General features: G+C 48.3%; 1 protein-coding gene across 1 annotated transcript in view; it reads right to left on the reverse strand.

The window, feature by feature from the left end:
* The window catches only part of CAPN10 (calpain 10), a 61,533-nt gene that overhangs the window by 23,379 nt on the left and 25,505 nt on the right, over window positions 1-12,649 (reverse strand). The window contains exons 5-8 of the mRNA XM_033959316.1: window positions 11,364-11,505; window positions 9,015-9,181; window positions 7,140-7,438; window positions 5,952-6,154 (exon numbers count right to left, since the gene is read on the reverse strand). Of these exons, the coding sequence (XP_033815207.1) occupies window positions 5,952-6,154; window positions 7,140-7,438; window positions 9,015-9,181; window positions 11,364-11,505 (811 nt within the window). The remainder of the gene's footprint in view (window positions 1-5,951; window positions 6,155-7,139; window positions 7,439-9,014; window positions 9,182-11,363; window positions 11,506-12,649) is intronic.

A 12,649-nucleotide genomic window follows, 5' to 3' on the forward strand; every position in this document is an offset into this window, starting at 1 on the left:
TCTGGAGAAGCTAAAAGAAAGTAAATTAGCAGGTAAGAACCTAATTTCTCCTTCTTTAGCACTCTCCAGACCAGTAGAGGTTAACTTTACGAATGGGACGTACCAAAGCAGTCCCTCTCACGGGCGGGACCCCCGAAGGGCCGATACCAGAACACGCTCACCGAACACCGCGTCCCGACGCGCCTGAACATCTACCCGATAATGTCTAACAAAAGAATACAAGGAGGACCAAACCGCAGCCTTACAAATATCCACCGGAGGCACGAGCGACGACTCAGCCCAAGAAGCCGCCTGACCCCGAGTGGAAAGAGCCTTGAGAAACTCCGGAACAGGCTGCTGTTTCAGAAGATAAGCGGAAGCAATCGTCTCCTTGATCCAGCGCGCAATAGTAGCCTTAGAAGCGCCAGCTCCCCGACGAGGACCAGCCAGGAGGACAAAGAGATGATCGGACTTCCGGAATTCCTGGGTCCGCTGCACATCAGAGCGAAGGACCCGACCGACATCCAACTTGCGCAGCTGCCGTTGCTCAGAAGAGCCCTCCCGACCACCCAAGACCGGGAGAACCACCGATTGATTGACATGAAAAGGAGAAACAACCTTCGGCAGAAAGGAAGGAACAGGCCGCAAGACGACCCGCTCCCTAGACAACTCCAAGAAGGGAGCCCTACAAGAGAAAGCCTGCAGCTCAGAAATACGCCTAGCAGAAGTAATGGCCACCAAAAAGACCGCCTTCAAAGTAAGGTCCTTCAAAGAACAGTCGTCCAAGGGCTCGAAAGGCGGGCGCACCAAAACAGAGAGAACCAGATTAAGATCCCAAGAGGGAACCGAGGGCCGTAGGGGAGGCCTAAGCAACGTGGCCGCCCGCAGAAACCGAATCACATCAGGAAGAGCCGATAAACGCTGACCTGACACCAACCCTCGAAAGGTCAACAGGGCCGCAAGATGAACCCGGAGAGAAGACCAAGCCAGGCCTCTATCCAGGCCATCCTGCAAGAACTCTAGAATGTTAGGCAGAGAAGCGCGAAAAGAGGTCACTCCCCGCGCCCGACACCATTCCTCAAAGAGACGCCAAACCCGCACATAAGCCCGAGAGGTAGAAAGCCTCCGGGACCCCAACAGTGTAGCGATCACCTTGTCTGAATATCCCTTCTTGCTAAGGCGACCCCTTTCAAGAGCCACGCCGTAAGACAGAAGAGAGACGGGTCGAACATGGGAATGGGACCCTGCATCAGAAGGTCGTCCGAGAGAGGCAGAGGAAGAGGAACCGCCACCAGGTGCCTCACCAGATCCGCATACCACGGACGTCGAGGCCAATCCGGAGCCACCAGCACCACCAAACCCGGATGGTGAACAATGCGAAGAAGCACTCTGCCCACCAGCGGCCAAGGAGGGAACACATACAACAGCCCCTCCGTTGGCCACGGCTGGACCAGAGCATCCAGACCCTCGGCCAGCCCTTCCCTGCGACGACTGAAGAAGCGGGGCACTTTGGCGTTGCCACTCGTGGCCATCAGGTCCATCAGGGGCTGCCCCCAATCTTGCACTATCAACCGAAACGCTCCGGCGCCGAGAAACCACTCTCCTGGATCCAGGAAGTGACGACTGAGGAAGTCTGCCTGAACATTTTCTACCCCGGCTATATGAGAAGCCGAGAGGTCCAGAAGATGGGACTCCGCCCAAACCATGAGCCGAGCCGCCTCCTGCGCCACAGGAGTGCTCTTGGTGCCCCCCTGACGATTGACATAAGCCACCGCCGTGGCATTGTCCGACAGGACTCTGACCGACTTGCCCAGCAAAAGGGAGTGGAAAGCTAACAGCGCCAGCCTGACCGCTCTGGTCTCCAACCCGTTGATCGACCAGGAGGCCTCCTCCGCGGACCAGGTGCCCCGAGCTGAGTGGCCCATAAACTGAGCCCCCCAACCGAGGAGACTCGCATCCGTAAGGAGCACCGTCCACTGCGGGAGATCCAGACCCACCCCCTGAACCAGGTGAGGGGTCCGGAGCCACCAGCGCAGACTGCAGCGCGCCAAGCCTCGCAGGGGAACCGGAACATCCAAATCTTGCCTCCGGGGAGACCACCTCCGGAGCAGAGCATACTGAAGAGGACGCATGTGGGCCCGCGCCCACCTCACCACGTCCAGGGACGCCGCCATTGACCCCAGGACTTGGAGGAAATCTCGCGCCCGAGGACCCCGGGACGCCAAAAGCAGGCGAATCTGAGATTGCAATTTGCTCACCCGGGCCTCTGGAAGGAAGACCTTCCCCAAGGAGATGTCGAACATAACCCCAAGGCACTCCAGACGCTGAGCCGGGACCAACCGACTCTTGGAAAGGTTGACCACCCAGCCCAGCGACCGGAGAAACTCCACCACCCGAGCCGTAACCCGGGAGCTCTCCTGCAACGACTTTGCCCGAATCAACCAGTCGTCCAGGTAGGGGAGAACCAGGATGCCCACCGACCGCAAGGCTGCCGCGACGACCACCATTACCGTGGTGAACGTCCGAGGAGCCGTGGCCAGACCAAAGGGAAGCGCACAGAACTGAAAGTGCCGCCCCAAGATCGCAAAGCGAAGGAAGTGCTGATGAGAGGCCCGAATTGGAACCTGCAAGTAGGCCTCCGTCAGATCGAGAGACATCCAGGATGGGCCGAAAGGTCCCCTCCTTTATGGCCACCACAAAGTAAATGGAGTACCTGCCGGTGCCCCACTCCGTAGGGGACACCGGCACCACTGCCTCGAGATCTAGCAAACGCTGAAGGGTCTGACGAAAAGCCTGCGTCTTCCATGGAGTCTGACATGGAGAAGCGAGGAAAAGGTCCGGCAGAGAGCGGGTAAACTCCAGAGCGTAACCGTCCCGCACCACCTCAAGGACCCACTGATCGGACGCGATCTCGGCCCATTTGGGGAAAAATTTGCGCAGCCGGGCCCCCACCGGAACCAAAGGGGGCGCCGGCAAGGAGTCATTGCGCAGGACGGGAAGCGGGGGAACCGGCGGAGGGATTCCCTGCCCCCCGACGGGCCCCCCGAAAGGGCTGCATGCGCTGGAAGAACCGACCCCGGGAAAAACCCTGAGCCGGGAAAGAAGCAGCCCCACGCCCCGGGCGATACTTGCGAAATTCCCGCAAACGCCCCCGGGCAGCCCCACACCTAGACGCAGGGCGGGCACGGTCCTCAGGCAGACGGGGCACCTTCGAGTCCGTCAGAGTCTGAATCAACTCATCTAATTCCTCTCCAAACAAAAAGACCCCCTAAAGGGAACTTTAGTAAACTTAGCTTTGGACGCAGAATCCGCCGCCCAAGCGCGCAGCCACAAAATACGCCGCGCGGCCATGCCATAGACTTAGCCGAAATCCGCACCAAGTCATAAAGAGCATCTGAGAGGAACGAGGCAGCCATCGCAATCTTCGCTACCTCCTGATCCACTAGAGACCAGTCATCAGACTCCCGATCCAGGACACGCTCAGCCCACCGAAACACGGCGCGAGCGACTAGCTCCCCACAAACAGCCGCCTGGACCCCAAAGGCAGAGACATCAAAATCACACTTAAGAAGAGTCTCTAACGCACGCGCCTCCGAGACCCTAAGAGCAGAACCGTCCATAACAGGCACGGTATGCCGCTTAGGAAGTGCCGAGACCACCGCGTTCCCCATTGGCGAAATTAAGGTAGCCCTACCTCCCTCCGGGACGGGATACCCAAGAGCCAAGGCGCACACCAAACGAAACTGCGCCCATAGGCCACTGCGCCAACACAAAATCCCGCAAATCCTGACGCACAGGAAAAGAGCGGGAACCAGGACAGACCCCCTGAAGCAGAGGGGCCCCCATACGCGGGGTCTCCGGCGGCGCCACTGCAAAAATGCAGCACCAAGGAGACCTGCTACACAGGTCTAAAAGCTCATCCCTCTGAATAAAAAAGCGCACCACGGACGCATCTGCTCTGGAAGACGGGAAACCCGCCGCCCCGCTGCCAACAGGCGTCCCCTCTAGAGGATCCTGGAAGCCCGCCAAAGCAGCCAGGTCCTCAACCAGGCCAACACGCTCCTCCGCCCACCAATTCGCAATCCAAGCCCCCCCGCGGGCGCTTGGATGAGGGAGGAGGAAGAGGGGACGCCAAACGAAAAGAGGGAGGCAAAGCCATAGGGGGCGCGGAGGGAAACCCCCCCCGAAACCCCCCAGGCGCACGTGGGACCCCCAAAAGTCCGCACAAAGAAAGAAAATAAATTGGGGGCAAAAAACCCCTGGGGGTCCCCAGGGACTCCCTGCCCCAGCAGGGGTCCATGCTGAAACCTGCCCCTGTGTTCGCCATACAGGGGGAAGGTCACCTGAGGTTGCAGACAAAATGGAGGGGCCAGACAAAGAAAATGGCGAAGTTCCCGCCAAAAATGCTCCCTCCATGGCCTGTAGCGGCTGAGAAGACTGAACAGTCCCAGCCGCTAAGACAGGCAAGTCGGCATCAGCTGTCAAAAAAATCAGCTGAGAGGGAATCCTTCGGGGAATCCCTCCGTGGGCGGTTGTGGAAGACCGGGCTTCCCCACTGCTCCAAGCCGACTCGCGAGGCACCATCGGCGGGGAGCTCTGGGCGCCTGCAGCCGCTGCCGACGGAGCTCCACCACCTCACCGACCCAAACCGCCGAGTTCAGGCCGGCCGCGAGTGCCTCGCGGCTGGACTAAAATTGTGGCCTACTCCCCCGGAGAAGGGCACAATTGCTCCAGACGCGACCTAGCTATAAAAAAGTGCTGGTTACATGAAAAAATACAGTAAAATACAGTTTTCTTAAAGGGAAACAACCCTTCAGACCAGCACTACCTCAGGATTTTTTTTTTTTTTTTTTTTTTACAGAACAGACTCCACAGGCTCTCGAAGCAATATGCCTTGCTTGACTTAGGGGGCAAGGCTTACTGCTGAGGCTCCTCTAAAAAAATGTGGGGAGGTGGAGGAAGTGGGGGGAGGGACCCCGCTCGTGACCCGCCGGGTTTGACACCCCCGAGGTCGGACGGACCCCCAAACAGGGCCCGACCAAGCTCCGTCCGGCCAAAAACAGGGACAATAAACCCCTAAACAAATTCCAACAGCCCTACCAAGAGAGATGGGTACAGATCACTCAACACCTGCTGGAGACTGAAAGAAGACTGAGGGAAATAGAGAAGGGAGGATAGTATATACTGTCCCAAAGTTTTGTTTTCAGTCTCCACCTGCTGGTCATGATTAGATATATACCCATTCGTAAAGTTAACCTCTACTGGTCTGGAGAGTGCTAAAGAATTTATGCTTTTGCCTAGTCCATCTTAATAATGGCTTAGAGACTTTTCTTTTAAAAATTATCCAAACCTTTTTTTTAAACCCTGCTAAGCAAACTGCTTTTACATGTTCTGACACTGAATACTTAGTAACTTCACTTAGATAAACAAATGATTCACATGTACCCATTCCATTTCACTCAGTTATCTCTTCTCCAAGCTGAAGAGCCCTAGCTGCTTTAGCCTTTCCTCATAGGGAAGTCATCCCATCTCCTTTCTCATTTTTGTTGCATTTCTCTGTACTTTTCTAACTTTGCTATATCTTTTTTGAGATGTGGTGACCAGAACTACACACAGTATTTGAAGTATGATTGCACCATGGAGCAATGCAAAGGCATTACAGAATTCTCATTATTATTTTCCATTCTTTTCCTAATAATTCCTAGGATTCTATTTGTTGCACACCGAGCAGAGGGTTTCTATATATCAGTGAAGACACTTAATGTGGAACCTTGCATCACATAGCTATAATTTGGGCTCCTCTTTCCCACATGCATCACTTTGCACTTGCTCACGTTACATGTCAAGTGGCACAGTAAACCAATCAGCTTGGGTAAGCAAAAATGTTACTCCCAGTCACAGAGCGCAGAATCCCCTCTCGTGCAATTCTAGACAAGCTCACAGTCAGCATGCTAACTCCCACTCCTGCTTACCTGAGAGAGACTCTCCCCGTGGAGAAGACACGAAGGAGGAAGTGCCCTTCCACATCCTTCTGGAAGGTGCTAGGGATAAGCAGATAAAATCCAGATGTAAGATCACAGCACAGGTGGACTTCCCGGTCATAAGAATGGCATCTGGTACTCGCCACAGGAAGTGATTTGAGGGTCTCTTGTATATTAAGTCGCTGCTTCTCTACCTGCAATAGCATTCCAGATAATGGAGTGATCCCACTGTTGTTATTGCATAGTATCAGTGTTAGCCTTGGTCTTGTTTTCTTTCTTTTTCAAGTAGTACAACTAAGAAAGCAAGAAGGATCACACACATGCAATGCCAAACAAGTTCCTCAACATACCAACACCAGAATTTGACATCTTTGATTTTTCTCCTTATAACTACCACCACAAAGCCTCTAGCCCACCTTCCTTCTGATTTGCTTTGGTGTTTTATGGTTTCTATTGTTTCATATTTGGACAGATTTTGTAAACTCTGGGCAGCTTGTTTTTAGCCAGAAGAGAGGTCTAGAAACTTCAAGACCAAAATGTCAAAGCATTTAAGTTACAAAGGTGTCTTTTTTTTTTTAACTCCAGCCTTTTTATTTTCATGCAAATGAGAGGCGTGTTTTGGAGGTGGCAAGAACTTCCATGTTCTCCTGAACATATAAATTATTCATCTAAGTGCCCATATGTAGGTAAACAACAGGTACGTTTTTAAACGTATAACCGGTTGATTAAAGTTGCACATAGGTTTTCATTGCTGGTAAATATAGTGAATAGCACCACTCCAAATGCATAAGGTATATATTTAAAGTTGAATGGCAGCCTTTCTGCTCAATATTGGCCTCATAGATAAACTACTTAACTCTGGCACTGGAAGAATAAAGAGACATTCACTAGACCTATGCAAACAGGATTTCTCAGGCTCTCTCTCAGTGAGACAGCCCTTACACACACTGGGAAATGGATCCTGTAAATCTCAGCACAGAATAATCTGTTTCTAATTTGGAACTGCAGTATGCTGAACCAAAAAATGAAACCGAAATCCTTCTTGTCTCCTTTGCTAAAGCTGAGCCTTCAGCAGGAGCAAATCAACAGGCTGAGAATATGATTTTTTTTTTTTTATACAGCTAATACGACTGATTATACCCCTTTCCCTGCCACCAACTCCTTCTCCTCCTCATTTACCTTCCAGATGTGCAGGCCAATAGCTTGGGAAACATTCTTCTGTGGGTCTGAGGCTGAGGATAGTTGCCTAGGCTCTGTGCAGCAACTCCCACGAACTCTGCCCTTCTGGTCAGTAATTGCCTGAAGTTCCTCAAGCTTGACATGCTTTTGCAGAAGGGCAACATAAATCTCACTGCCTTCTGAGACTCTCAGCCAGAACTTGGGGTTATTTGGAAAAGTGCTGTTGTTACGACAGCCTCCTGCAGACTGGCCTTTTACCCAGGATCCAGAGAGCTGCTGCACATGACTCAAGACTTTTTCTAGAGCAAGAGAGAAAAAGGAAGACAGATAAAGACCATATGGCCTATCTAGTTTGCCCATCCATTCCACCTACTATCCCTTCCTCACTCCCACACTTTCTTGAATTTGTCTCCACCGGGAGGGCCATTCCATGCATTCACTACCCTTTCCTTGAAGAAATAGTTCCTTAGTTTACTACTGAGATGATCTCCTTTCATCACCATCCTATGTCCCCTCTTTCTAGACCTTCCTTTCAATGCCTCCTGTGCATTTATGCCGTGAAAGTATTTAAATGTCTCTATCTTATCTCCCCTCTCCCACCTTCCTTCCAAACATATTGCAATTTTTAACTCTGACTGGACTTCACCCCCATAGATCCTCATTGCACAACAGGGATGAGGAGATTAAAATGCAGCTATAGCGCTGAAAGATGTACGCAACACTGTACATTTTAACATACAATACACAGTCCCTGCTTAGAAGAGCTTACAGTCTAATTTATGCAGGACATTACAAGGATGGGGAGATTATGGTAAAGGAAATGATACAGTGGGTATAGGTATCTGACAGCAGTGAGTGGGAGTTTTGAAAGCACTTTCAAACCTAAGGGGAATCACACAGGGGCTCAAGCCTCTAATAAATCAGAAGGTGAGCTTGCTCCAAGGGGAGCAGAGCATGAGCCTCGAAGAAACCTAAAGCAGGCTGGCTCAGCAGGTAAGCCTGGGGTTGCCCTGCGAGCTGCAGTCAGCCCTTGCGGAGTCTGTGTCCTCTACCAGGCAGAGTAGCCCCCAAAATGGAGTCCTCTGGGCACTGAAGTCTCACAAAACCAAAGAAAAATATTCAAAAATAAAAATAAATGAACAGAGCAGATCAGAACACACCTTCTCAGTTCACTTTCAAAAGGAAAAACTGGAAAGGGCACATGGGGAAAGGGAGAATTGTTGGACATAGTGGCGGAAAGGAGGAAGAAAAACCTGGCCTACAGCTCTGTCAAACAGAACTCCCAGGTACTCCAAGTGAGCGGCTACTCAGGGGATGGCCCCTGAGCTCCAAAAATATTACAGCAAGCTGGCTAGATAGGTGTCCCCAAGGGCTGATCCTGCTAGCAGCATACTTCTCCCAGGCAGAGGTCCTAACAAGAGGAAACCTCTGGGCACCGAGCCTCCAACTTAAAATAATAAAACTGCAGAGCAGATCAGAAACACATCTGAGCAACTTGCTTGCAGAAGAAAAACTGAGGGACAGGAGCAAGCCGACTGAAAAGAAGGCAGAGTTGAAAGATGAGTGATATCATTTGGAAGTAACTTGTAGGTTCAGACCAGCGTTCAGGACTACTAGACACATTGCACTATAAAAGCAAGTTATTAACTCCAAAATTGTAAATAAGCCCAAATCCAAGTGGAGCACTTTCCCCAAGACTCTCATGTATTAAATAATTTTTAAGCACTTCCCCCTGCCCCAATAAACATGTTTTAACAATGCCACATTCAAGGTGCATCTTAGTAAAGTTGCACAGTTCTTGGAAGCTCGAGTCTTACGTTTCAATGGTATGTGAGCTGTAATATTGTTAGTCATCTATATCCATAAAGCACATGCCTGAATGGATGCTCCGAAGATGACCCTTTTCACTGACTGGATAACTAATAATGAGTTCGTCAAACTCCTGCAAAAACTCTTCCTTTTCCATCCAGAATTCTCCTTCCTCAAGCTGGGACAGAAGTCTGGAAGCGATTGTGGAATCCACCTTCCTCCATCCATTGCCACTAAAATAAAATTGAATAGAAATCAGAGCTCCACTTTCTCCCAAGCCCAATGAAGACTATATTAAGAGACTACTGCAAGGTAAAGCCACTGCTTGCCACGGAATATCTGGGCTTTTGCCAGGACGCTGTGAAAACAGGCTGGGCTGGACCAGTATGGCTATTCTTATTTTTAATCATGGGCTGACATCAAAGATTGGAAGCACAATATCATGACAGACCCCCTCTTCTACAAAGCCGTGTTAGCGGCTGCCGTGTGGCAACAGCCCCGAAGCCCTTTAAATCTCTATGGGCTTCAGGGCTCTTACCGCACAGCTTTGTAGAAGAGGGTAAGAGTCTTTTTTTAAAAATCTTTATTCATTTTTAATCTTTCAGCAAGTGTACAAATTAAAACCATACAAATTCTTGTAATCATCACTTATAAATCTATCAATAAATACAACAGTTGTATATATAAAAACCCAAGACCCAACGCCCTCCCTCTTATTATTATTAATTAACACAATCGTATAAGATCCCTTTCCCCTCTCAACTATTTACGGTGTATATTTCAAGATATAAAATGGTGTTTAATCATCACAAAAAGAAGTCAATGGCCCCCATATTTTATTAAATGTCTTATAATTTCCCTTTTGTATAGCTATTGATCTTTCCATTTTGAACATATGACATAATGAATTCCACCAAAAAGTGAAATTAAGTTTACTGCAATCCTTCCAATTGTTGGTGATATGTTGAATAGCGACTCCAGTCATGATTTCTCATAGCTGTTCCAAATAGTATTGTATCATAAGATAGTGTTACATGATTTTCCAATAAACAATTTACTTGATCCCAGATGGAATTCCAAAAGGCCAAAATATAGGGACAATAAAACAAAAGATGATCCAAAGTCCCTATTTCAAGATTACAATGCCAGCATCTATTAGACTTTGAACTATTCAACTTCTGCAACCCTCTTTCTTCCTCCCCTCTTAAAGTCAATCAATTTGTACCTTTGCTTAATCTTTGTAAACCGCATAGAACTTCACGGTATTGCGGTATATAAGCTGTTATTATTATTATTATTGTACATCTCATCCTCCAAGACCAAATTTGTGGCCATTGAGAAGCTGAAATCTGATGCTTAATCTCAATGCTCCAAATATCCCTAAGTCAATTTTTAGTTTTTTTCTTAACCAAATCATTAATAGTTTTATACCACTTTGCAGCCTGGTGTCCCAGAAAATCTACCTGAAAGCATGAAAATTCCAGACTAAATTGAGCATTAAGACTTTTCCATTCAGGGAACCCTACCTGAATGGCCTGCTTCAATTGCAACCATCTAAAACTTTGTGATTTATTAAGCCCAAATTTATGTTGCAATTGTGTAAAATCAAGCAGTTTATCATTTAAAATCACATCATTTAAAGTCTGTATTCCTGCAATTATCCAATGCCTCCAGATAATCTTGAATCTTGGGGTTTAGCCAAATGGATTGATTTGTTGATTTGCTGATAGGAATAGTAGTTAAATTATTAACAAATCTTAAGGTTTTCCAAGTATCCATCAAAATTCTATTTTCCTTATACACTCTGGGCATCTTAATACTAAGAATATGACTAAGATATAAAGGAGACATGAGTCGCCATTCCAGATATAGCCAATCTGGTGTGTATTCAATGAAATCTCAAATGAAAACTCCTCCAGTTATGAGCCTGTGAAAAAAGAACTGAGCCCTTCAGAGCAAGAGACCCATGAAGCAGAACTTCACCTTTGCTTTTAGAAAACTCATAAGATATTTTAAACCCTCATGCAAAATGTCAGTAAAAAGAAAACGCACTGCTTGAATTGGCTTTAATGTGTCAGCAAGCTACAAATTTTTAAAAGCGAAGATAAAAGTTCTGCTTAGAAATGCAAAAAGGGAACATTTTGTTCTGAAGGGTTCAGCTAAAGAGAAGGAAGGGAACCATATCCGAGATGCCAGGTTTTCCCAGTTTTAGAAGGGAGACAATTTGGTTCGTTTTGGTTTTGAAATTAAAATACCACACTATTTACAGAAATCCCTTAATACATGCTAAGGGAATCACTGTTCTTCTTGGGCAACTTTCTAGAATATCACCTTTCCAGCTCTGCCATCTATGTCTCAGTGACTCATCTTTCCCTCCCATTTCAGGTAATTTCTTCTATGCCTCCTGTGACTCACCCATCCTGCCAGCATCCTTTCCAACAACGCCTCCCCCAGGGATTTCGTACACGGAGCAAAAACAACTCTGTACCAGAGACATGGCCCAGATCTTGAATGTCTATGATGATGAAGGCATGGAACGCTCCCAGTTCACTGGCTCCTGTATAGAAAATAGAAATGTCTCAACAAAATCTACTCTGGGAAAAGATCAGACTCTACTTCCCTGGAGACACAGTCTCTGAGAGTTAAACTTAAACTCAAGAAAGCAAGACTTACAGTTGCAGCACAGGATAAAGGAAAGGAGAGAGAGATGGAGAATGGGAGGGCTGGGAAAGGAATGGGAGATAGGGAAGAAAAGGGGAGAATGAGGGATAAAATCTGAGTATAGATGCAGAGAAGATGAAAAAAATGGACAAAGATGAAAGGGAAGATCAATGTCAGACAGATATGGAGAAGAAATGAAAAAGAGACCCTGAGAAAAGAACATAGGAGAAGATTCACACAAGATGAGACTGAAAACCAAACTGGTTAGAAAAATAAAATGTTCAGACAACAAAGAAAGACAAGAATAAATGATTTTAGGATTTTGAAGACTGAAATGTATCAGCTTGGGGAAGGGGAGGAGATGAACTCAGAGGGCACCAGCTTGGGGTGCAGAATAGCTGCTGCCGGCCTGACGTAAACACCAGTAGTCTCCCTGCTGAAGCAGGGAAGGAGATGAACTTACAGGGCACCAGCATCAGATGCAGGTGGGGACCTCGAAACATGGCTGATTGCTCTTTGGAGCTCTTGTGAGCCCCTGAGGAAGAGGAAAGAAAGCAAGCCCTGGGCAACTATGTTTAGTTTAGTTGAATTTATATACCACAAATATAAAAATTTAAAATCTAAGTGTTTTACCATAAAAAGACACAAGGGGAAGGGGAATAACATAAACGTAAACAACACGAAACAAACTGGAACACATGGATTATAAGAACACTAGAGTTTTAGCCCGTTACATTCGTTACAGTAACGGGTGCTAGAATAGCCCCACCTATACCCTGACCCTGACTCTGACCCCACCCATGCCCCGCCTCTATTATGCCCGGACCCTGCCTCCCACTGATCCCCCCACCTCACCTTTCACCATTTCCTTTGTACCCTTTTGGCCCTCCTGACAGGGTCTTTACTTACCTGAGGCGGCAGCAGCAGTCCTGACGTACCAACCTTTCCTCCCTCAGTGCCCCAAAGCAGCAGTGGTCCTACCATTTCCATCTCTCCCTTTCCCCCTTTTAGAGCACGCAGGTGGGAGTGCGCATGTGCGC

This window comes from Geotrypetes seraphini, chromosome 9, assembly GCF_902459505.1.
Source record: "Geotrypetes seraphini chromosome 9, aGeoSer1.1, whole genome shotgun sequence".
NCBI classification, from domain to species: Eukaryota; Metazoa; Chordata; class Amphibia; order Gymnophiona; family Dermophiidae; genus Geotrypetes; species Geotrypetes seraphini.